Source organism: Chiloscyllium plagiosum, chromosome 11 (assembly GCF_004010195.1).
Source record: "Chiloscyllium plagiosum isolate BGI_BamShark_2017 chromosome 11, ASM401019v2, whole genome shotgun sequence".
In the NCBI taxonomy this organism is placed as follows: domain Eukaryota; kingdom Metazoa; phylum Chordata; class Chondrichthyes; order Orectolobiformes; family Hemiscylliidae; genus Chiloscyllium; species Chiloscyllium plagiosum.
Genome location: NC_057720.1, coordinates 41332792 through 41359913, shown reverse-complemented (window position 1 = coordinate 41359913; position 27122 = coordinate 41332792). Strand labels below are relative to the sequence as shown.

General features: G+C 40.7%; 1 protein-coding gene across 2 annotated transcripts in view; it reads right to left on the bottom strand.

The window, feature by feature from the left end:
* echdc2 (enoyl CoA hydratase domain containing 2) overlaps positions 1-27122 on the bottom strand; it is a 61497-nt gene that overhangs the window by 14041 nt on the left and 20334 nt on the right. The window contains exons 1-5 of one of the 2 annotated variants that reach the window (XM_043699177.1): positions 14469-14765; positions 12300-12367; positions 11415-11502; positions 8372-8458; positions 6285-6377 (exon numbers count right to left, since the gene is read on the bottom strand). In XM_043699177.1, coding sequence (XP_043555112.1) covers positions 6285-6377; positions 8372-8458; positions 11415-11502; positions 12300-12367; positions 14469-14724 — 592 coding nt within the window. In that variant the 5' untranslated portion in view covers positions 14725-14765. Of the gene's footprint in view, positions 1-6284; positions 6378-8371; positions 8459-11414; positions 11503-12299; positions 12368-14468; positions 14766-27122 lie in introns of those variants that run through there. The other variant, XM_043699179.1, reaches the window with a different exon arrangement.

Sequence of the window (27122 nt, the reverse complement as noted above, 5' to 3'; positions counted from 1 at the left end):
TCCTGCCCATCCCTGAGTCATGTTTCTGTAATTGCTATGATATCCCAGTCCCATGTTCCTAACCATGCCCTGAGTTCATCTGCCTTCCCTGTTAGACCTCTTGCATTGAAATAAATGCAGTTTAATTTATTAGTCCTACCTTGTCCCTGCCTGCCCTGACTGTTTGACTCACTTCTGTTCTCAACTGTACCAGTTTCAGATTGATCTCTTTCCTCACTATCTCCCTGGGTCCCATCCCTCCACCTTACTAGTTTAAATCCTTCTGAGCAGCTCTAGCAAATATCCCTGCCAGTATATTAGTCCCCTTCCAATTTAGGTGCAATCCGTCCTTCTTGTACAGGTCACTTCTACCCCAAAAGAGATTCCAATGATCCAAAAATGTGAATCCTTCCGCCATATACCAGCTCCTCAGCCATGCATTCATCTGCTCTATCCTCCTATTCCTGCCCTCACTAGCTCGTACCACCAGGAGTAATCTAGATATTACTACTCTCGAAGACCTCCTTTTTAAATTTCTGCCTAACTCTCTGTAATCTCCCTTCAGAATCTCAACGTTTTCCCTTCCGATGTCGTTGGTTCCAATGTGGACAATGACCTCCTGCTGGCCCCTCTCCCCCATGAGAACATTCTGCACCCTCTCTGAGACATCCTTGATCCTGGCACCAGGGAAACAACACACCATTCTCCTTTTTCCCTGCTGGCCACAGAAACGTCTGTCTGTACCTCTGTACCTTGGACTACAGAATCCCCTAACACAATTGATCTCTTGGAAGCCGACGTACCCCTTATTGCATTAGAGCCAGTCTCGATACCAGAAACTTGATTGTTCGTGCTACGTTCCCCTGAGAATCCATCACCCTCTACATTTTCCAAAACAGCATACCTGTTTGAAATGGGTATATCCACAAAAGACTCCTGCACTAGCTGCCTACCTCTCTTACCTTTCCTGGAGTTAACCCATCTATGTGACTGTATCTGAGACTTTTCCCCCACCTTTCTCTAATTGCCATCATCACATACTGTTGCTGTTGCAAATTCCTCATTGCTCTAACTGTCTCTCCAACCGATTCATTCGATTGGATAAGATTCGCATCCAGCAGCATTTATGGCAGATATAATCCGCAGTAACCCTTAAACTCTCTTTAAACTCCCCCAACTGACAAGTAGTACATATCACTCTATTAAAGGCCATTTTTGCTCATTCACAATCTACAGACCCAGAAAATAGCACCTAAGAAGATAGTTTCATAATTGCAATAGTGGAATATTGAAATTTGAAACAAAGATCTACCATGCAGCATTTTTTCTTTAATCTTGTTAATACAACATCACTGAGAAAGGAAACGAGGAAGCAGAAAAAAAAACAAGCTTACGCATGAAAATGAGGAAGAATATATCGAATATCTAGTCCACAAGGATTCTTAGTTCTGCAATTATTCATGGAGTACGTACTGTCCATTGCCTTTTCTTTGAGCGACTCTATTCACTTGGGCTGACAAGTGGCAGGTAATGTTTGACATACAAATATCATAGAGCCATAGAGATGTACAGCATGGAGACAGACCCTTTGGTCCAACTTGTCCATACTGACGAGATTCCCAACCCAATCTAGTTCCACCTGCCAGCAACTGGCCTGTTTCCCTCCAAACCATTCTGGGGAACGTGGCCTGAAATGCATCTAATGCAAGGAGTATAGTGTGTAAGGCAGATGAACTTAGGGCTTGGATTGGTGCCTGGAAGTATGACGTTATTGCAACCACAGAGACTTGGTTGAAGGAAGTGCATGATGATTGGCAATTAAATGTTCCAGGATATAGACATTTCAGACAGGACAGGGAGGGAGGGAAGTAAATGGTGGGGGTGGGTGGAGTTGCATTGCTGGTCAGGGATGATATCATGGCTGTGCTAAAGGAGGACACTATGGAGGTCTTGGGTAGTGATGCATTATGGGTGGAGCTGAGAAATAAGAAGGGTGCAGTTACATTGTTGGGGCTGTATTACAGGCCTCCCAACAGTGAGCGTGAGGTAGAAGAACAAATAGGTAAACAGATTATGGAAAGATGTAGAGGCAATAGAATAGTGGTAATGGGAGATTTTAATTTTCCCAACATTGACTGGGATACACTTAGCGTCAGAGGTCTGGATGGGGTAGAATTTGTAAAAAGTGTCCAGGAGAGTTTTCTAGAACAGTATGTCAATAGTCCAACAAGGGAAGGGGCCATATTGGACCTAGTACTGGGGAACGAGCCAGAAGTTGCGGTCGGGGATTTCTTTGGGAACAGTGACCACAATTCTGTAAGTTTTAGAATACTCATAGATAAAGATGAGAGTGATCCTAAGGGAAGAGTGCTAAACTGGGCCAAGGTCAATTATATCAAAATTAGGCAGGAGCTGGGAAATGTGGATTGGACACAGCTATTGGAAGGGAAGTCCACATTTGAAATGTGGGAGGCTTTCAAAGATAGGTTAAAGATAGTGCAGGATTGGCATGTCCCGTTGAAGGCAAAGGATAGGAAGAGTAAGATTCGTGAACTGTGGATGACAGGAGAAATTGTACGACTAGCCAGGAGGAAAAGGAAAGTGTAAATAAGGTTTAGGCAGCTAAGAACAGAACGGGCCATGGAGGAATATCGGAAGAGTAGGACAAGTCTTAAACAAGGAATCAAGCGGGCTAAAAGGGGTCATGAAATAGCTTTAGCTGGGTAGGCTAGAGTTATTAATGTGGACAAATCCCCAGGACCAGATGGGATCTATCCCAGGTTGCTGAGGGAGGCGAGAGAGGAAATAGCTGGGGCCCTGACAGATATCTTTGTTGCATCCTTAAATACAGGTGAGGTGCCGGAGGACTGGAAGGTTGCTCATGTTGTCCCCCTGTACAAGAAGGGTAGTAGGGATATTCCGGGTAACTACAGAGGGATAGGATCCATTTATATTGAGAAAAGAATGGACTTATCAGTGATAGGCAACATGGTTTTGTGTGGGGGAGATCGCGCCTTACCAACTTTATAGAGTTCTTCGAGGAAGTGACCAAGTTGATAGATGAAGGAAGGGCCAAAGATGTTATATACATGGACTTTAGTAAGGCGTTTGATAAGGTTCCCCACTGTAGACTAATGGAGAAGGTGAAGTCACATGGTGGGCAGAGTGTTCTAGCTAGGTGGATAAAGAACTGGTTGAGCAACAGGAGACAGAGAGTAGTAATTGAAGGGAGTTTCTCGAAATGGAGAAAGGTGACCAGTGGTGTTCCACAGTGGTCAGTGCTGGGGCCACTGTTATTTGTAATATACATAAATGATCTGGAAGAGGGCACTGTTGGTATGATCAGCAAGTTTGCAGATGACACGAAGATTGGTGGAGTAGCAGAAAGCATAAGAGACTGTCAGAGAATACAGGAGGATATAGATAGACTGGAGAGTTGGGCTGAAAAGTGGCAGATGGATTTCAATCCAGACAAATGTGAGGTGATGCATTTAGGCAAGACTAATTCTAGAGCGAATTATACAATGAACGGAAGAGCCTTGGGAAAAGTTGATGGGCAGAGAGATCTGGGAGTGCAGGTCCATTGTACCCTGAAGGTTGCTGCACAGGTGGATAGAGTGGTCAAGAAGGCATATACTATGCTTGCCTTCATTGGACGGGGTATTGAGTATAAGAGCTGGCAGGTCATGTTAAATTTGTACAAGACATTGGTTTGGCCGCATTTAGAATACTGTGTATAGTTCTGGTCGCCACATTACCAAAAGGATGTGGATACTTTGTGGAGAGGGTGCAGAGAAGGTTTACGAGGATGTTGCCTGGTATGGAAGGTGTTAGCTATGAAGAGAGGTTGAGTAGGTTAGGTTTGTTTTCATTAGAAAAAAGAAGATTGAAGGGGGACCTGATTGAGGTTTACAAAATCATGAAGGGTATTGACAGGGTGGATAGTGACAAGCTTTTTCCCAGGGTGAAGGATTCAATAATGAGAGCTCACACTTTCAAGGTGAGAGGTGGAAAGTTTAAGAGGGATACACGCGGCAAGTACTTCACACAGAGGGTAGTGGGCTTCTGGAACGCGTTGCCAGCAGAGGTGGTAGAGGCAGGCACGGTAGATTCATTTAAGGTGCGTCTGGACAGATGCAGGAGTAGGTGGGGTGCAGAGGGATACAGATGCTTAGGAGTTGACTGACAGGTTTAGACAGTACATTTGGATTGGCTCAGGCTCAGAGGGCCGAAGGCCCTGCTCCTGGGCTGTAAATTTTCTTTGTTCTTTGTACTTCAGTGTTGCTAGGTTATAATCCTGGAACTCGCTCCCTATTGGCATTGTGGGTCTGCCTATAAGGACATGGATCGCAGCAGTTCAAGGTGGCATCTCACCACTATCTTCTCAAGGGTACCAAGTTATAGGCAATAAATGTCCACATCTCAAAAAAAAAACAAAACTTTTATGTATTCAATTTCCTCTATTTTTCTGTTCATTTAAATACTTTAACCCACACAATTTGTAGTTTTTAAATTGCATTATTCAATTTTTCAGCCTCCTCTGTAAATTTGACCAATTACTAAATTAATGTGAATGATGTAAATCAGAACCAAATTAATTCTAATATAGAGTCATGAGCACCTATTAGATATTGTCTGACCCTGTTGATTAACAATTGTTTCTTTCTTTTCAGCCTGTTCTTATCCAAGATTTAGCCAGAATTCCCAATGTTTTGAAGTTGAACAAAGTATTTTGTGTGAGACAACTCAAATGTTTATAGCTGACACAAAAACCCAAATACCCATCTATCCGTATTTTATTTGTATATTTTCCGCATTTTAGAGTCATAGAGATATAGAGCGTGGAAACATACCCTTTAGTCCAACTTGTCCATGCTGACCAAAGGTCCCAAATAAATATAGTTTCATTTGCCAGCATTTGACCATCTATCTTTAAACCCTCCAGGAAGGGTTTACCCATCCAGATGCCTTTTAAACGCTGTACTTACACCAGCCACCACCACTTCCTCTGGCAGCTCATTCCATACACACCACCCACTATGTGAAAAAGTTGCCCCTTTGGTCCCTTTTAAATCTTTCTCCTCTCACTTTGGATTCCCCCATCCCTGGGAAAAGACCTTGTCTATTTACCTTATCCATGCCCCTTATGATTTTCTAAGGCCACTGCTCAGTCTCTGACACTCCAGGGAAAATAGCCCCAGCCTAGTCACAGAGTTATACAGTAGAGAAACAGATCCTTTAGTTCAACTTGTCTGCGCTGACCAGATTTCCCAAACTGAGCTAATCCCAGCATTTGGCCTAAATCTCTCTAAATCCTTCATATTCTTGTACAGATGCCTTTTAAATGTTGCATCAGTCTCCATCATCTCCTATGCATCTCGTTCCATACATGCAACACCCTCTGCGTGAAAATGTTGCCCCTCAGGTCCCTTTTGAATATTTCTCCTCTCCCCTTAAACCTATGCTCTCTAGTTTTCGACTCCCCTATCCTGAGAAAACAACCTTGGCTGTTCACCCTTTCCTTGCCTCTCATGATTTTACAAACCTCTATAAAGTCACCCCTCAGCATCTGACGCTCCAGGAAAATAAAAGCCCCAGGCTATTCAGCCTCTCCTAATAACTCAAACCCTCCAATCCCAGCAACACAAGTGGATGTAGGAACTTTGACAAAGATGATTAATTTCAGCCTTTGCCTCCTTGTTATGAGGATGCTAGGGACAAAAAGAACGGCAATGCTTCTGTGAAATGTTTAATTAATTACTTTAAGTAAAACTCTACCCAGATTGATTAAAGTAGTAAAATAACAACTCAAGCTCAGCAAATCTCAAAGTTTGTAGAGCAGACTTTAAGTTAGCTCACAACCATCTTCTCAAGGGCAACAAATGCTATCCAGATAGCAGGCCCATGTCCCGCAAATGAATAAAAAAAAAGCAACTTATGAGATCTCAGTCTACAGTGGCTCAGTGGTTAGCACTGCTGCCTCACAGCAGCAGGGACCAGGGTTTAATTCCAGCCTTGGGCGACTGTGTGAAGTTTGCACGTTCTCCCAGTAACTGTGTGGGTTTCCTCCAAGTGCTCTGGTCTCCTCCCACAATCCAAGATGAATTGACTGTGCTGAAGAGCCCATCGTGTTCAGGAATGTATAGTTTTAGATGCATTAGTCAGAGGTAAATGTAGAGTAGTAGGGGGAATGAGTCTGGTGGGTTACTTTTTGGAGATCAGTGTGGACTTGTTGGGCCAAATGGCCTGTTTCCACACTGTAGGGATTCTATGATAAGCTAAACAGTCTATTAATGTGATCCTACCTGCAACACGAAGATCACATGCCAGTGCTAGCTCCAGACCACCACCAAGAGCATATCCATCTATTGCAGCAATGGTAGGCATTGGTAGGCATGCTAAATGAAAACGCATCATTAACACTTGAAAAACATTTAGAAATTATTTACACAACATTAAAAACAAATCAACAGCTAAGCCATCAAATGACAGTTTCTAGCAATCTCATTGGTTAAGAAGCCGAAGGGCCTGTTTCCACACTGTAATTAATCTAATCTAATCTAAATTACTAATGTGGTTTGATTGCTACAACTAATCACATGACCAAACTGAACAATTCACTTTTAAAGGGTAAGCCCCTGGAGCCAAGCTGATGGAGGTTTGCTCTGTAGGTGCTAGATTGTGACAGCTCTGTTTACCTAATAATGGATAATGATTTATCTAACAAATGAGGCCAATGTTGGTTTATGCATCGCTTTAAAGGAATCTCATATGTTCAAACAGCTGAAAATGGAGGTGATGAAAAATGAGTGCTCATTTGGATTTTGGTGCAGGAGGGGAGGTGGTGCTGGTTTTTATTGTATCGCAGCCTCCAGCAGCTGGTTAATGTTCAAAGACATTAATTAGATAAGCATGTGAATGATCAGTTGATTACTTGGGAAGTAGTTTTTCTTTAATCCTTTATTGGGATGTAGATTCATCAGCAAGACCAACATCTGTTGCCCATCTTTGAACAGGAGGCCATTAAGTATTAACCCCATTTCTCTGTGTTCAGACTCACTTGTCTGTCAGACCAGATAAGGATAGCAGATTTCCTCCTCTAAAGGGGAATAAACAGTGAATGGGTTATTACATCACTTATAGTTTCATGGACACCATTACTAAGAATAGCTTTAAATTCCAGATTTAATTAATTCACTAAATATCAAGCCAAATGCCAAGGTGAGGTTTTAACCCACCTCTCCAGAGCTTCTGGATTAATAGGTCAGTGACATTACTACTACTACTGCACTATTTCCCAAAATTAAGGATGCTATCAAATTAAGCGACCAAAAATGTAGCAAAGAGTATCAGTAAACCTGAAGATTGGCAGTGTTCTAGAAACCAGCAAACCACCAAATAAAAGGAAACATTGAAGCAGATTGTGAAGACTTTTATAATTCATAAACATAAAGTAGGGAAACTAAACCCTAATCCCATAGATGCAAAAATTGGAAAATGATCACAGGGAATTAAGAAATTGCAGGTGTTAAATGAGCTTGCTCTTTTTGAGAGGATGAGAAATTGGCTAAAGTCTTATGCTCGAGAAGCGACTCTCCTGTTCCTCGGATGCTGCCTGACTGGCTGTACTTTTCCAGCAGCACACCTTTTGACTCTGATCTCCAGCATCTGCAGTTGTCACTTTCTTCCAATTCCTACTCTGACTGCACAAGCAGAGCAGGCCTTGCTGGAAACCAGAGGTGGGCAGGATTAATTTTTAAAGAGATTGACTAATTTGTTAAGGCATTGGCCTGAGAATAAACCAGTGAACGGCTGTCACCAAATCTCCATGGCAATGCCTCTACCAGAATCCACTTGCCAACCAGTCAGGGCTGTTCTTTCATTCAGTATAAATGCTGGTGTCCCCTTAAAATGGTATTTTTGCAAGTTGTCCTAGTGAGAGCAAGACCAAAAGCTTTGACAAAATGAGTCTTTTTTTGCAGCAATACCCAAATTTCAATATATCAAATCAGGGAGACTCATTCTGAAATTGAATTGCTTTTGTGCTACTTAATAACAGTGCATTTCACAAAGATCAGTTTGGTGAAACTCTACTCTGGTTTCACATGTTGAGTCAAGATTAGAGTGGTGCTGGAAAAGCACAGCAGGCCAGGCAGCATCCGAGGAGCAGGAAAACCGACGTCTCGGGCAAAAAGCCCTTCGTCAGTAATCACTCTAATCTTGATTCTAATCTCCATCATTTGCAGTACCCACTTCTGCCTTTCACATGTTGAGTTATTTTATACCAATACACCTGAACTAAAAGACTATTGACATGTGCTGCTTTATTTTAAGAAAATGCTTGAAACTACTCTTTCCAAAATAAAGATGGATCTTTATGTCTTCTACTTGCCTATGTTGCTCATCAAATTTCGCAGCCTATGAACAAAGTGGCCAACCTCTGCATTACTCATTTCAGCACGTTCCTTCAAGTCAGCACCTAGAAAACAAATTGGGGAAAAAAGGAGAAATAATTTGAGAAACAACTTCTGTATAATAAAGATATTTTATGTTGGCACTGGATGAAAAGAAGCAAAATACAAAATACAGTAGCAGTAATGTCCACTGTAAACATTTTTTACAAATCATAACTACTACCATCCCCCTGGAAAAGGTGGTGATGTGCTGCTTTCTTGAACTGCTGCAGTCCATGTGGTGTAGGTACACCTACAATGCTGTTAGGGTGATGTTCCAAGATTTTAACCTAGCAATACTGAAGGAATGCCAATACATTTCAAAGTCAGGGTGGTGAGTATTGCAGATACATGGTATTCCCATGTACATACAGCCCTTATTCTCCTAGATAGTAGTGCTAGGTTTGGAAGGTGCTGTCTAAGGAGCCTTGGTGAATTTCTGGAGCATATCTTGTAGATGGCACACTCTGCCACTACTACTACGACGATAGAGCAAGTAATGGTTTGTGGATATGATGCCAATCAAACAAGCTGCCTTGTCTTGGATGGTGGTGTGAAGCTTCTTGCATGTTACTGAAGCTGCACTCACCTAGGCAGGCATGAATATTCCATCAAACTCCTGACTTGTCCACTATTTCCAAGGTACATGCTTCGGGCAGTCAGGAGTAAAGTTACTTGCTGCAGACTTCCTAGCATCAGACCCACAGTAATACTGCAGCCACAGTATTAACACGGGTGAACTACTTCAGTATTTGGTCATTGGTAACTTAGGCATGTTTGTGTGTGCACACAGTGCAATGGTGAATATAGTCATTCAGAGAATGACACAGCCATGTTAAAAATTGCCAATAATTTAAAATCAGTTCAATAAACTATTTTAAAATTCAATATATTTTTAACTTTGGAGGTTTTCAATCATTTGATTTGAAATAAATTTGCATATTGCAATCATATTTATAGCATTATCAATTCTCATGTCACCACCGAGCAGAACCAGTTATATAATGCTATATCAATGTCTACAATGCATTGCTAAAACTGCAGAGTGTAATAGCCCATTGCTGGACTGCTCCAGAAAGGTGCAGGATGGGGCTTTACATCTGTGCTTGCCTGCATGGAAGGAATTTCGTAGCCAACCCCAAATAAGTCTGGATGTTGTCCAGGTGTTGCTGGATTTAGATATTAGCATTAGTGAATGGTACTAAACATTGTGCTATCAAGAGGAAACATCCCCACTTCTGACCTTATGATGGAGGGAAGGTCATTAATGAAGCAGCTGAAAATGGCTGGACCTAGTACACCACCCTGAGGAACTCCTGCAGGGATGTCCTGGAGCTGAGATGACTGACCATGGAAAATAAAGAACATGAAAGTATGGGAAGGGTTAAAGCACGAAGACCACTGGCAATCTGTGGTCTGTGGAAGGCAGGATGGGATAAGAATAGTGGAACATTCTTACACCAATTAGCAAAGTAAGGTTAAGGCTGAAAGGTCACTATGGCAAGATGAGTTAATACAAGTAATAAAGCAAGTTTCTCTGTTAAGTGTTATTATGATAGGATTGGGACAATAAATATTTGGGACACGACATTAAAATATCTAATTAATAGTAGAGTCAGCTTGAGACAGGAGACTATTGTAACAGATGGAATAGCTAAACATCTATCATGACAGGTTAGTCTGGAATAGAAAATCATTGTAGCAGAGTTAGCAATAAATATCTAACCGTGACATTAGAATAACATTAAGTAGAATGTACAACTAAAGAGATAATGGGAACTAACATCACTGGTTTATTGTGAAACTAGAGTGAGGTACTTTAATTAATATAGTTGGACATGCTGATAAGCTAACAGAAACATGATAAAAAGTATATAAAAATCCACAGACTCTGAGGTTCGGGGGCATTCGAGAATCTGCTTTCTCAGTGTCAGTTTTTTGTTTGTAAATAAAAGACCTACTTCTTGAAGAACACTCTGCATCTCCTGGGTGATTCTCTACATTTTCTCCACAACAACCTCCAACAATCACTCCAAATATTGGAGGGATTTCCCTGATTCCTATTGACCCTAGTTTTGTATGGGCTGCTGATGCTACACTTGGTGAAATGCCTTGTCATTTGTCAATGGCCGTTTCACCTTACCTCCAGCATTCAGCTTGTTTATCCATATTCGATTCAAGGCTGTAATAAGGCCAGGAACTTAGTGTCAGTGAGCAGGTTAGTGCTAAGCAACAGGTATGGGATAGCGCTGTTGGTGACACCTTCAATCACCTTATTGATGATCGAGAGTTGACTGATGGATCAGTAACTGGCTGGGTTGGATTTGTTCTGATTTTTTGTGTACATACCTGGCAGTGTTTCACATTGCTGGGTAGACACCAATGTGATGGTTGCACTGGACCAGAGTGACTAGGTGTGCAGCAAGTTCTGCAGCACCCACAGCCTTTGCAGTATCCACAGCCTTAGCTGTTTTTTGCTATTTTGTGGAATGAATCAAACTGGCCGAAGTCTGCACCTGTGTTGCTGGCGAGCTCAGAGACAGGCTGAGATGGATATAAATCACTATGTTTAAATTTCATGCATAGAATTTATTTAGAGAATTATTAGTTATTATTTAAAAAGGCTAGATTGTAGTTTATTAATAACACACTATTTATAATACATGATTTATATATCTCAAATAAAAATATCACACATAACCAAGTACATTAATATGTTTCAATTTAATATTTGAAATATTTAGGCTATATTTTAATAATTGTATTATCACCCACTTGATTCTTGGTATGGTAGCTCCTTATCAAATACGGAGCCATGATTTTGCTACTTAAATTTCTATCAGAAAGATTAGAGGAACCCAAACTCAAGACTTCCAAATTACAGCAGGATCTTGAATGTATAGGAGGATGTTCCATCATCGTGACAGAATAATCCTACCTTCAGACTCTAGTTACAAAATACTCCAAACGTAGAGCTCTTACCTGCACAGAAAACTCCTTTGATCTGACTCTTAAAGAGTACCACACGCACACTTTTGTCGTGACACAAATCTTCAACTGCTTCTTCGAGCTAAAAACAAGTAATCAGTTCCAGTTTTTCATTGTAGATCTTGTGAATATTGATAAGGATGAGGAAAATCAAACTTCTCCCATGTAAACGCTCTTGTCAGAAGGCTTGATCAAAACTGATTAGTGTATTGGCACAGGTATTAAAAGAGACAAAGCAATCAAAGGAAAGGGGAAAAGTGAGCAACAAGAAAGAGAAAACTTGAAAATATTCATCAGGTAACAATACAAATTAAGAGAGGAGGTCTTTCTTAGATGAACATTTAGTGAAACTGTCTAAATAAAAACCAACATGCTTTGCTCCAGATTTTCCTGGAATTTTGCTTGGTGCCTTAGGTTATAAAGACCATCTAAAGATCCAACAAAATAGAAGACAATGCAACAAGTGAATCATTAATTATGATTGTCTGTATTTTCCTGGGACATGTTATCATCCTGTTTGAAAACAGTGATTAATTATCATTGCTCCATCCCTCCCACTAAAATCTATGTTGATCGTGATTGTCTTAACTTTACATCAATACAAGTAAAAGTTCCAAATATTTTACATAGGTCTCCAGTTACAGAAAAACTAGCAGGTCTTTTTCAGAGTTAGAAATCTTCCTCCAAAGTGGCAAGATTCATCCTAAAGTTCAGCTTATAAAGTCCAAAAGTGATCAAAACATTAAGTGGGAATATAACACAGTTACTTTTGTTTCAAGAACTAAATGTTAGGAGTTAAACCACAGGTAATATAAGAGGACAAGTTAGACACTCCAAAAATACATTCTTTTTAAGAAAAGGTAATAAGACTTCACACACCTGTGTAACAAATACATTTCCGAGGGAATTTCTTGCATGAGGTCTGTTCATTAAAACAGCTGTAATTCCTTAAAGAAATTAAAGAAAAAGACTTCAGGATTGCAAACATCAATTTTGTTTCCACACTTAAGATTCCTCAGTTTGTTCTTAAAAAGCAGCACATAGCTATCAGTATTTTTGATTCATACAGAACTAAATGAGTACAATGAGGTGCTGCACATATACCACTCCCAAATAAACATTTGTCCAGCTTCCACTCCATAAACCATTCATGGTGGACTCAATTCATTTTAATCTTCTATAGGTGACAGAAGTGAAAAGCATTTCATAAGATGATGCTTTGGTTGATCACTATCTATTTGACTTCAAATAAGAAAGCCTGCTAAACTTCTTTATTTGAAATTTAGAAGGGAGTGTTTTAACATTTAAACTGCTGGGGCTATGTTCTCTATCCAATGCCCGTGTAACACCAGTTACAGGATGAAAATGTAATGCAAGAGGTATGACAGCAGCAAAAAACATAGCTGTTGGTTTTAACCAAATTAGTTTTCATGTTTAGTTTTAGGGCAAGAAAAGTAACACAAGGCAATTTACAAGGCAAAAGTTTTCTTTTAGGAATCACCTTGCTTCCACCACACAAGGTTCTACAATCAGTGTCTGCCATGGATTTGAGCACATTGCAAAATCTGGGACAAAAGACAGCTAACAATTAGCACTTGCTGTCCATCGCATTGTTGCTTCCCACAGGCCTAATATGAGCTTTTAAACAACAAGCAACAACCTATGATCAATGGACATTTAAAGCATCACCCTCCAATGGATCTGTATGGGTAAAGTAAATAACAACATGTTTATTCAACCAGATTCAAGAATCCTCACTGAGAAATACAGAGTCTGAAAAGGGAGTGAATGTCCAATGAAAAATCATGTACAGAAGGCAAAATTAAAAATATGAAAAGAGACAGGAGGAAAAATAATAATTTTAAATCAACAGCAAAACTCTGAAGGAATGAGACTCAATGTTACAAAAGTGAATTTTCAGTGTTAGAGAGAATGGTTTGTGGTAAATAGATATGTCACAATAAGGAATAGAAGATGGAAGAACAGAAGTAGGCCATTTGCCTGAGGGTGGAATTGAACCCAAGTCCCTAGCTCTGTGAGATTACTCACAACTGAGCCACCCTGCCACTTAAAAGATGGTGCTGGAGTGTGGTGACTCTTTGCATATAACACGCAAAAGAAAACTTCACTGTATTGTTATATTTGTGTGGTAATAAATCTAAATCTAAAACAAAGGCCAACATTCCATTTACCTTCTCTATTACTACCTGAAGTTGGATGGTAGCTTTTTTGTGATTCATGCACCAGGACCCCCAAATCTCTCTGTTTTGCAGCTTTCCATATTTTTTCCTCACTTAAACAGTATCCAGCTCCTCTGAATTAACAATTAACTAATGTTAATATATCACTGATGTTTTAGTGAATGAGCTCTAATTTTCCTGATATGCTTAATGTTTAATTAGTAGTTTAACATTTAATTTTTGCCTTTATTTGTAAGTGAAAGCTCATCTCTCGACACGATAGTAGTGTGGCAAAGCTTTTAGTAGTGCAAGTTCACAACAACATCCCAACTTCACTGTTTTAATGTGCATGAGTGAATGTCAGAAGTTGATTCACATTAACAGTAAACGTCTAGGCCTTTACCTATGCTGAAACTTCAGTGTTGTAATTAGGAACACTACACCGTAAGAAGTGCTACTTTACAAATGAAATAATAAACCTTGGGTCATCATCTCTCACATGTCAAATGGACGGAACAAATTCCACAGAACTATTTGAAAAGAAGCTAGTGACATCCTCCAGTCACCTACGTAAGGTGACCTTCAATTACCACCATTCACTGATTATTTAAATAAAAAGGACTAAAGTGTTGACATTAGAATTCTGAAACTGCAATAACAAGCGCTGCAAATATTTAGATCAAAAAATATCCATGCAGAAGAACGAGATTTAATATTAAAGATAAATGCAAAACCGTTTTTATTCGAATTAGAATAATGATTTTACAGAAGGGAAACATCAGAAGTACAGTGTAGGAAGAAACTCTGCATTCCGTGTCCTCTCGAGCAGCGTGACTGTTAAATAATCGGCATGACGCGAATCTTTTACCCGAGTTCTCGCCCTGGAAATGTTGGATCTGGACTTCGGCAGCGCCACAACTCCCTGAGTATCGCCTTCTACCAACAGCTGGAAACATGACTTTACCCCATGCACTGCCCACCTCTCCTTTGGTTAAACAGCTTGTGGCATTCTGTAGGTTCATTCCTTTACCGAACTGCATAAACCCAACTTTGCCACGTCCAACCAAACACCCCAGAGAAACAAAATTCCTCATTGCTGCCACCGACATTTGCAATTCGTACATTCAATATCAGGCTTGCACAAGGAGGAAATCCCGCCTCAGCGACGATTCTATTGGATACAGCAAGAGCGTACTCACTATTCAGATCGGTTCGGTACAGCTAAGTATTATTAAGATTGAGGCAGAGATGGCCAATGAGTGATTACTAGCGAAACCTGTAATTAATCAGGAACGCAAATTGAATTTTAACTATTTTTGCAAAGAGAGATGAAGCCTTTCTCCAAGTGTACTTGGTGTTGACAACACCAGGTAGTCCAACATGTTTATTTGGAAGTACTAGCTTTCAAAGCGCTGCTCCTTCATCAGGTAGTTGTGGAGCAGGATCATAAGACACAGAATTTATAGCAAACGATTACAGTGTCATACAGCTGAAATCATGTATTGAACAAACCTCAATTGCTGTTAAGTCTTTTTGGTTCATTAACATATAAATCGCAGGACTTCTTTTAAGTCACGTTCTTGAGATAACTTAAGGTTTTATGAAAAAGGTGACATCTCAGCTCAGATGATGTATTAAAGGTGTGTGTTAGAGTCTGTCTATATCTTAATCTTGAGACAGACTGGTCCTGTTTCCAAAGTATAAATTTATAAAATGTTATACGGATTGACTGCCTGCAGATTGCGTTTTTTTGAACAAAATAGAATGTATCTGCAAATACAGAGGAATATACAGAATGACATGGATGGGGAATATTTTGTTTGGATAATCGAATGTTTGGATAATCAAATGCCGGATAACACAGTTTAGCCAAGTATCGGGACCTTGCGATCTTGTTCAGATAATCCGAAATTGGGATAATTGCATTCAGATAATCAAGGTTCCTCTGTATAATTCTGCAATTGCAAATTCACCCCGTAGACTAATGTATGTGTGTGAGAGTGTGTGTGCAGGTGAGTGTGTGTTTGCGTGTGCATAATTGGTAAAGTGTGTGTGTGTGAGTACATGGAGTATAAGCCTTGAGAGGCTGTGTGCGTGGGTATGAGTGTGGGGGGTGTATGTGTGTGTATGAGAGAAAGTTTGCATGAGTGTGTGTGTATGTAAGAGCGCGCGTGTGTGTGTCTTTAAGAGGGTGTACAGTGTAGTGGGTCACCTGTAGTGTGACATGAACCCAAGGTCCCGATTAAGGCCATTCTCATGGGTACCGAGCTTGGCTATCAGCCTCTGTTCAGCCACTCTGCATTGTTGAGTATCCCAAAGTCCACCTTGGAGGATGGACAACCAAAGAGCCGAGGCCATATGTCCCTGACCACTGAAGTGTTTCCCAAATGGGAGGGAACACCAATGTCTGGCGAATGTTGCGTAGTGTCTATTCACTCATTGTCATAGTGTTTGCTCGTTCTCAACAATGCACCATGCCTCGAGGCATCCTTGCCTGCAACAAAGGAGATACACAATGTTGGTCGAGTCACAGGAGTACCTGCTCTGTGCATGGTGGGTGGTGTCCCCATGGATAATGGTGGTATCCATGTTGACACTTCGACATGTCATGCATTGGTTGACATGACAGTGTTGTACGGTCAATGTTGTCCTGAAGGCTGGGCAGTTTGCTGTGAAAAATGATCTGTTTAAGGCTTGGTGGTTGTTTAAAGGCGAGAAATGGAGATGTAGGGAAGATCTTGCAAGGAGCTCATCCTCATCAATAATGTGTTGCAGGCTGCAAAGAACATGGCATAGTTTCTCTACTCCTGGGATGTATTGAACAACGAAGGGTAACCTATCAGTTGCATCCCGTGTCTGCCTCCTGAGAAGGTCATTATGGTTTCTCGCTTTGGCACCTCGGAACTGGTGATCGATGAGTTGAACATCGTACCCTGTTCTTATGAGGGCATCCTTGAGCACCTTCAGGTGTGTGTCGTGTTCCTCCTCATCTGAGCAGATCCTGTGTGTGTGTTGGGCTTGTTCATAGGGGATGGCTGTTTTAATAAGTTTAGGGTGGAAGCTAGAGAGGTGCAGCATTGTAAGATTATCTGTGGGTTTGCGGTAGAGTGAGGTACTGAGGTGCCCATCCTTGATGGAGATGCATGTGTCCAAGAATAAGACACATACTAAAAAGTAGTCCATGGTAAGTCTGTTGGTGGGATGAAACTTGTTGATATCAGTCTGTAGTTGTTTCAGTGACTCCTCTCCATGGATCCAGGGGAAGAAAATGTTGTCAATATATCTGGTATACAGTGCTGGTTGGAGGTCCTGTGCAGCAAAGAAGTCTTTTTCGAACTTGTGCATGAAAATGTTGGCACATTCGAGTGCAGATTTGGTCCCAATGATGGTTCCATGTGTCTGGATTGACAAGACCAGTCAGAGAACAAAATAAGTCTTCATGTTGTTATGTAAGAAGCACATACGTATCGAGCTTTAGATTATTACAGCACAGAAACTGGCCCTTCAACTTATTGAGTCCATGTCAGTAAACAAGTACTGATCTACTTGAAAACGTTTCACAGCACATTATTCAAAGCCTTGTATTCTGTGGCAATTCAAGTAATCATCTAACTAATTCCTAGTTGTTTCAATGGTTCCCACTTATACTGCCCTTTCAGGCAGTCAGTTCTAGATACCCACCATTGTGGGTGAGAAATTATTGTATAAACTTCCCGTCCCTTGTTAATTGACCCCTCCACTAAGGGGAAAAGTTTACTCCGATTGACCACCTCAATATTCCTCATAATTTTGTAGACCTCAGTCAGGTTCTCTGCTTAACCTTCTCTGCACCAAAGAAAATGAATCTAACCTTTGGAGTCTCTCTTTAGCTGAAATGCTCCAGCCTGGGCAATATTCTTGTGAATTCCTCTGCAGAGCAATCACATATGAAGGCAGACATGTTTTTATTCATTCACGGATCTGCGTGTTATTGGCTGGGTCAGCAGTGATCAACCTGTTTGCCCTTAAAAAGGTACTGAGCTGTCTTTTTGAATTCTGCAATCCATTTACTGTAGGTAGCTCAAATGCCATTCCAAAATTTTGACCCACTGACACTAAAAGAATAGTGATACATTTGTAACTATGATTGAAGAATGGCTTGGAGGAGAATATATGCAGCTATTGGTTTTCCTATATAGATGCTGCCCTTGACCCAGTAGATGGCAGCAGTTGTGGATTTGAAAGATATTGTCTAAGGAGCCTTAGTGACTTTCTCCAGTGTATCTTCAAATGATACACACTGTTGTTACTGTACACCAGTGGAGGACTGAGTGAATATTTGTGGATATGATGTGAATCATGTGGCTGCTGTATCCTGGAAGTGTCAAGCTTCTTGAGTGTTGTTGGAGCTGCATTCATCCAGCAAGTAGATTTAGATTTAAATTGGATTACAGTGTGGAAACAGGCCCTTCGGCCCAACAAGTCCACACCGACCCGCCGAAGCGAAACCTACCCATACCCCTACATTTACCCCTTACCTAACACTACGGGCAATTTAGTATGGCCAATTCACCTGACCCTGCACATCTTTGGACTGTGGGAGGAAACCAGAGCACCCGGAGGAAACCCACGCAGACACGGGGAGAACTAGGGGAGAAGTATGGAATATTCCACTCACTCTTGGCTTCTGTCTTGTAGAAGAAAGAACTTTGGGGAGGCAGGAGGTGAGTTACTTGCTGCAAGGTTCCTAGCATCTGACCTACTCTTGTAGCCACAGTATTTACATCACTAGTCCAGTTGGCTTTATAGTCAATGGTTTGTGGGCGGCATGGTGGCACAGTGGTTAGCACTACTGCCTCACAGCGCTAGAGACCCGGGTTCAATTCCCGCCTCAATCGACTGACTGTGTGGAGTTTGCACGTTCTCTCCATGTCTGCGTGGGTTTCCTCCGGGTGCTCTGGTTTCCACCCACAGTCCAAAGATGTGCAGGTCAGGTGAATTGGCCATGCTAAATTGCCCGTAGTGTTAGGTAAAGGGGTAAATGTAGGGGAATGGGTGGGTTGCGCTTCGGCGGGTCGGTGTGGACTTGTTGGGCCGAAGGGCCTGTTTCCACACTGTAAGTAATCTAATCTAATCTAACCCCCCAGGAAGTTGATGGGGGTGGGGAGAATTCAGGGATATGCAGTCATCAGTCAACAGTCTCACTTTTGACCTTATGATAAAGTGAAGGCGTTATGGACCAGGTCAGACCCCTCAAAATATTTGGGTAGCTTAGATCCTTTTTCTTATTTTAAAGGTAGATATGAAGTGGGTGTTCCAGGTGTGATACAACTAGTCAAACCACTCAGCTTTAAGCAAAACACAAATTTATTTAAACACTATAGTTAAAACACAAACAAAGGAAAATGGAATTTAGAACAACTTAACTATTGGAAAACTTACTTGACCCGATATAGCAATTATTACTAATTAGCAGTTCCAGTATAGTAACATTCCATAAACACAGCCCGTGGCAAAAAGGTAAATTCAAACACAGATTCTCTACAGGCAGGATTCCAATTCAGGAGGGAACAATGAGAGGTTTCAGAGAAAGTCAGTTAAAAATTATTTACTGAAGCTTGCAATCCTTCTGTCACACAACGTGTGACTGCTACAGCTAAAAAAACTTGGAAAGTTCTGAATTGGGAGAACTGGCCGCTCCCATTCCATTGTTAAACTGTTTTAGCTTTCTAATTCGTTGGAGTCTTTGGTGCCTCTGCCTTTACAATCTCTCTTCAAAAAAAACCCAGACAAAATAACCTTTTTAAAGTGACAGCATCATCACAAAGGTCATTGACGTAGCAGCTAAAAATGTACGGACAAAGGTACACCTGCACTGAGGAGCTCCTGCAGAGATATCCAAAGCTGACTGCAGGTATATTCCAACTAGCGGAGAGTTTTCCCCAATTCCTATTGACTCCAGTTTTGTGAGGGCTCCTTGATGTGCCACTCTGCCAAATGCGACATTGACACCAAGGCTGTCAGTCTCACCTCAACTCTGCAATTCAGCTCTTTTGTTTATATTTAGCTAAGGCTAAAATGAGGTCAGGAGCTGAATGACCTGAGCAGAACCCAAACTGAGCTTCAATGAACAGGTTAATGTTAAGCAAGTGCTGCCTAATAGCACTGCATAACACCTTCCATCACATTACTTGACAGAAGACTGACAGTAGACTGATGGACAATAATGGAATAGGTTGAATTTGACCTCCTTTACATCTACAGGACATACCCTGACAATTTTCAACATTGTCAGTAGATGCCAGTGTTATAGCTGTACTGGGACAGCTTGGCTATTAGCACAAGTTCTGGGGAACAAATCTTCAGTACTATTGTGGGAATGTTTTCAGTCCTCATAGCTTTTGTAGCATCCAGTGACTCCCATTTCTTGATATCACATGGTGTGAATTGAATTGGCTTAAGACTGGTATCTTTGAAACTGGGGATTACTTGAGGCAGCTGAGATGCGTCATCCACATACGCTTCTAGCTGAAGATTGTTGTGAATACTTCAACCTTGTCTTTTACACTTGTGTGCTGGGCTCCCCCATCATTGAGGATGGGGATATTTCTGTAGCCATCTTCTCCAATGAGATGTTTGTCCATCATCATTCACAGCTGAAGGTAACGACTGCAGAGATTAGATCTGATCTGTTGGTTATGAAATCCTGTTTTGTATCATCACCAGGTTGACAACTCATTTTTGGGTATGCCTGTTGCTGCTCCTGACATGCCTTCTGGCGTAATGGTAATATTTGAAGAAGCCCTTCCTGAAGAAGGGCTTTTGCCTGAAACGTCGATTCTCCTGCTCCTTGGATGCTGCCTGACCTGCTGTGCTTTTCCAGCAACACATTTTTCAGCTCTGATCTTCAGCATCTGCAGTCCTCACTTTCTCCTGGTAATAGTTGAGTAAGGGGTATGTTGGGGCATAAGTTTGCAGATTAAGAGGATAGTTTTGTGCCTGATGACTCACAGAGCTTCATGGATACACAGTCATGACTTTCTAGATCTGTTTGAAATCTAACCCATTTAGCATGGTGATAGTATCCAAGCATTTAATGGAGGCTATTCTCAATATAAAAATTAGGATTTGTTTCCACAAGGAGTGAGCAATTGTCACTGTTAGTGATAACTGTTACGACTCACTGCCCTCCACAGAGTCAGTCTTGCAGCTATGACTTTCAGGATCAATACTGTTGCTGCCAAGCCATTCTTGGTGGTCTGCATTGGAGACTCCCATCCAGAGTGCATTCCATGCCCTTGCCACCCTCAGTGCATCGTCGAAGTGCTGCTCAGTGTGGAGGAGCACGGATTTAGCAGCCAAGAGGGGCGATACCTGGTTTCCTTGCCTCTGTTTGACCTAATTCTGAGACTTCGATAGGTCCAGAGTCAATGTTGAGGTCATATAGGACAGCACCCTCCTGACTATATACCACTGTACCACCACCTTTGCTGCGCCTGTCCTGCTTGTGGCACTGGGCATACCCAGGGATGCTATCTGTACCATGAATATGATTATGACTGTCAGGCTGTTGCTCGACTTGGGTTTAAGACACCTCTCCCAATGTTGGCACCAGCTCTCAAATATTAATAAGGAGGACTTAAGGGTGAATAGTATGTTGCATTTCCAGTGTCTCAGTCCATGCTGACAAAAAATGATCCATCCAGTTTTATTCCACTCAAAAAAGCAGGTCAAAACCAACATGGCTACTTACCATCCAAGGGGCAAACTCTTAATCATTAAAGGGTGAAAGAGATTGTTGGCAGTGGCATCAAACAGCAGTTGTACAACAACAACCTGCTCTCTGATATTCATAATTTGGGTTCTGTCAGGACCATATTGCTTCAGATCTCATTACAGCCTGAGTCCAAACATGGATAAAACAGCTGAATTCTAGAGGGGAGGTGAGTGTGACTGCCCTTAACGAAAGGCCTGTTTCCACACTGTAGGGAATCTAATCTAAAATCTAATCTAAATGACCATAAGGCATAGGAGCAGAAATAAGCCTCACACTTTGTCTACTTTAAGATAAATTATTGTCTAATGTAGATATAATGAGAGGAGCCTCATGCGGAGTGAAAATATCAATTGACAGTTAGGTCAAGTGCCTTGTTTCTATGCTGTAAATTTTAAGTAATTTTATACAAATATAAACTTTCCATAACAGACTTGTTTTTACATTTTTGTAAACAAGAAACTTAACCATAATATCTCTTAAAAGCAATCATTTATATCATTGAATTAAATCCCCTTGTAGACATATCACTTACACCATCAGTCCAGCAGGAAGATGCTACCTTTTGGTGTGATGAATAAAAGTGCATAAAAATGTTTAATACAATTCAAACAGCAGATTCCCAAGATTAAGTGGAAGTCTACTAATGTAACGGAGGTACTTTAAGCTGATACATTAAAAGTTGAATACAGAAATTAGATGAAAGCCTAGAGCTTGTGCAATAGTTAAGAGTACTTTAGATGGGCCAGTTTTTGTCCAATGTGTGCAAGGAGGGTTTCTTGACACAGTATGTAAACAGGCCAACAAGGAGCTAGGCCACATTGGATTTGGTACAGGGTAATGAACCCAGCCAAGTGTTAGATTTGGACGTAGGTGAGCACTTTGGGGATAGTGAGCACAATTCGGTTATGTTCACTTTAGCATTGGAAAGGGCTAGGTATATACCACAGGGCAAGTGTTAGAACTGAGGGAGCCATGGTTTACTAAGAAAGTTGAATCTCTTGTCAAGAGGAAGGTGGCAGCTTACATTAGAATTATAATTACAAACTAGTTAGGAAAGACCTAAAGAGAGAACTAAGAAGAGCCAGGAGGGACATGCGAAGTCATTGGCAGATAGGATCAAAGAAAGCTCTGTAGTTTTCTATACATATAACAACAATAAAAGAATGAGAGTAAGATTAGAGCCAATGAGTGGTGGGAAGTTGTGCGTGGAGTCAGAGGAGATAGGGGAAATGCTAAACGATTATTTTTAATTGGTATTCGCACTGGAAAAATGACAATGTTATTGAGGAGAATACGGAGATACAGGCTACTAGACTAATCAGGATTGAGCTTCACCAGGAGATGGTGTTAGCAAATCTGAAAATTGTGAAAATAGATAAGTCCCCTCATCTGGATGGGATTTATCCTAAGATTCTCTGGGATGCCAGGGAGGAGATTGCACAGCCTTTGGCTTTGATCTTTATGTCATCATTATCCACAGGAATAGTGCCAGAAGACTGGAGGATAGCAAATGTTGCTCCCTTGTTTAAGAAGGGAAGCAGGGATAACTCTGGTAATTATAGACCAGTGAGCCTACTTCGGTTGTGGGTAAAGTGTTGGAAAAGGTTATAAGAGATAGGATTTATAATTATATGGAAAGGAATAAGTTGATTAGGGATAGTCAACAGAGTTTTGTGAAGGGTACGTCGTGCCTCAAAAACCTTAGAATTCTTTGAGAAGGTGACCAAATAGCTGGATGAGGGTAAAGTGGTTGATATGGTGTATATGGATTTCAGTAAGGAGTTTGATAAGGTTCTCCATGGTAAGCTATTGCACAAAATACGGAGGCATGGGATTGAGGGTGATTTTGAGGTTTGGATCAGAAATTGGCTAGTTGAAAGAAGACAGAGCATGGTGGTTGATGGAGGATCTGTTTTGGGTCCATTGCTGTTCGTCATTTTTATAAATGGCCTTGTTGAGGACGTAGAAGGATGGGTTAGTAAATTTGTGGATGACATTTAAGTTTGGTGGAGTTGTGACAAAGAATGTTGTAGATTACAGAGGGACATAGATAAGTTGCAGAGCTGGGCTGAGAGGTGCAAATGGAGTTTAATGCAGAAAAGTGTGAGGTGTTTCACTTTGGAAGGAGCAACAGGAATAAAGAGTACTGGGTTAATGGTAAGATTCTTGCCAGTGTACATAAGCAGACAGATCTCTGTGTCCATGTACATAGTTCTCTGAAAGTTGCCTCCCAGGTTGATAGGGTTGTTAAGAAGGCAGAGGGATAGAGTTTCAGAGCCATTGGGTCATATTGGAGCTGTTCAAAACTTTGGTGCGGCTACACTTGGAGTATTGCGTATAGTTCTGGTCACTGCATTATAGGAAGGATGTGGAAGCTTTGGAAAGGGTTCAGAGGCAATTTACTAGGATGTTATCTGGTATGGAGATAAGGTCTTATGAAGAAAGGCTGAGGGACTTGAGGCTGTTTTCATTAGAGAGAATAAGGTTGAGAGGTGATTTAATTGAGACATACAAGATAATCGGAGGGTTAGATAGGGCAGACAGTGGGAGCCTTTTTCCTTGGATAGTCATAGCTTGCACAAGAGGACATTGCTTTAAATTGAGGGGTGAAAGATATAGGATGGATGCCAGAGATAGTTCATTTACTCAGAGTAGTAGGGGAGTGGAACGCCCTGCCTGCAACAGTATTAGACGCGCCAACTTTAAGGGTATTTAAATGGTCATTGGATAAACATATGGCTGAGTATGGAATAGTGTAGGATAGATAGGCATCAGATTGGTTCCACAGGTTAGCGCAACATTGAGAGCCGAAGGGCCTATACCGCACTATAATGTTCTATGTTCTATGTAGATTAATTGGTTTATATATTCAATCCAGTGGTTGTTGTTTTCCAAATGTTTGATAATTTAAGTGCCTTGATACAATGATATTCACAAGGCGGCCTCGATTGGAACAGTTGTTACAGTATAAACAGTCATTTAATAAAATCGCAAAGATTACTGTACAGGAAGAGTTTAAAATCAAAACATAAACTCAAAATAGTCTAAAGAAGATTTTTGAGCTATTCATTTCATGTTCTTTTACGGGGAGAAATTAATCAAACATTAATTTCCTTGGCTTTAACATCATTAAACACAAATATTAAACATACACTTCAATTTGTTTCATAAGAGTGTACATGAGATTCAAACCCTCAAAATGAAAACAATGCATACTAGTCTTGTCACGTGTGCAAAGTGTGCTGTACATTTAAACTATCACTAGCAGTTAATATGAAGACATATATGCTCTGTTGATATCTGCTTCAAATTAAATTGTCATTAAAAAAATGACAAAAACACCAAATGCCCCTAATTTGAAAAAGCATCACCTTCATACTATTGTTTCAAAGTTGCTTCCAATTAGAGATTGACAATATATCAATAGTATTTACTAGCCATAATTTCTTGTTTACAAATTTGGTGTTTTATCTTTTTCCAAATATATTATTTAAATTGGTCACATTAAACAATTTAGCGATAATACAATGGAAAGAACATTTTCAAACGAATGCATCATATTTTAGATTTGATACCTACATCTTCAAAAAAAGCAACCAGTGCAATCATAATTAGGACAATGCATATTCTAAATTAGTTTCAAGATTTACATTAGCTAGAATGAAGTGCAACAAGTGAACTGAAGTTTATTTGGTAGCAGATTTTAATTTTGCTGGATAACTAGCAATTTAACATGAAAGAGTTTTGAAAACATCTTAAAAAAACCAGTTGGGAGCAATGGCTTTCTCAGCTAACGTGTACACCACCAATACAATAATCATGCCATTTTAAAACGTATTAATGTTTCCCACGGTGTTCATGGCCCCTCTATTCCACAAAGTATTTCATATTGAAAAAAATCTTCCATGTCCTTTAACATCTTTTATACCTCCCACTTTTCCAACTCTTTAGCCATTGACTCTAAATGTATATCAGACTGCTGAATTTCTGCTTTTGATGCACTTGGAACTTTCATGACACCCAACGACTCCCATTCTCGCCAGTAAAATATACATCCTTTCCATTTTTAAATCAAAGGGTTGCAAGCTTAACCATCCAAGGGGCTGGACTTTCCCTCTGGTGGATAGTAAACAGAATGCATTCCCAAGAGACAGGATGGGGAACAAGCACACCAACCAGTGGGGTCAATGTTTGGTTGCACCCATCTCCATTCCCTACTAGGGTGGGAGCCAAGAACGTAGTCCATGGTGTCTAAGTAATTATTACCATCATTAGATGTGACTCAAAGATATGATATTTCAGCTAAATAATCTGTTACTTTGGGAACATTTGAAGGAGGCATGATGGCTCAGCAGTTACCACTGGGGTTCAGTTCTCTTCTTAGGCTACTGTCTGTGTGGAGTTTGTACATTCTGTGTTTTCTCTCGGTGCTCCAGTTTCCTCCCACAGTCCAAAGGTGTGCAGGTTAGATGGGTTGGCCATGGTAAGTGTAGGGTTACAGGAGAGGGCAGTGTGATAGGCCTGGGTAGGATTCTCTTCAGAGTCAATGTGGACTCAATGAACCATGTGGCCTGCTCCCACACTGTAGGGGTTCTGTTAGTGGGATGGAAATTACAAACTCCTTTCTCTACTGCTACCTTCTTCACTCTCTTTTCTCTGTCCTCGTCATCTTTTCATTTGTCACTACATGAGGAACAATTATCTTTAGTCCAAAGCTATAAACTATTGCACCATTCACAACTGCATTCCACAACTACTTCCAAGATCCCCCAATGTTAAATCTGACCTTACAATTTTATTGGTTCTCCTTGTTTACTTCACTACAATCCTCATCTTTTTTATGGAGTTCACATCTTGTTGCCTTGAACATCATGCAACTCTAGATCCAGCTGAGCAAACTATGAATTAATGCTAATTTAACCCTTTCTGTTGGCAATATTCCTTTGCTCAATTTTCAAAACCTTTGTAGTAATTCTTAAGACAACTACTCTTAAAATCTCTCTACATGCCGTTCCATCTCCAATCTCCATTTTAAATTCTGAAGGGCGTGGATAGCATTCATCCCTCTAATTCTCTATCCACCCCTCTGACTACTTAATTCACAAAATCTGACTCCCACCCTAACCACAAATGCTGAGACCACTTTTGTCAATGTCATCAGCAATATGCTAAATATCTGCATATTCTCCCTTCCTAATTCTTGGTTTTTTGATCTGTGGACCACACAAATTATCTCAACTTCTCTAATCTGGTTGATTGTGGCCTCATAGTTCTAATTCTACCCGTTAGAATATCTGTTACCTCCCCTCACCACAGCCATTCCTTCATAGTCATGTTGCATTCTAAGACTTGCTCTCCTATTCCTAACAATATTTCTGAATGCTGCTTGATATATACTCCAAAATCTAGTTTTCTCTCTCCAGTTCCATCTTAGCAGGGATGACCGTGGAGGAACAATGGTAGATATTTCTGTGTATAATGCTGAAGTTGTAGGATCAGTTCATTCCTAAAAGGAAGAAAGATCCCAGGAGGAGACATGGGCGGCCGTGGCTGACGAGGGAAGTTAAGAAACATATAAAGTTAAAAGAGAAAAAGTATAACATAGCAAAGATAAGTGGAAAAACTGAGGACTGGGAAGCTTTTAAAGAGCAACAGAGGATTACTAAGAAGGAAATACGCAGAGGAAAAATGAGGTACGAAGGTAAACTGGCCAAGAATATTAAGGAGGATAGTAAAAGCTTTTTTAAGTATGTGCAAGGCAAAAAA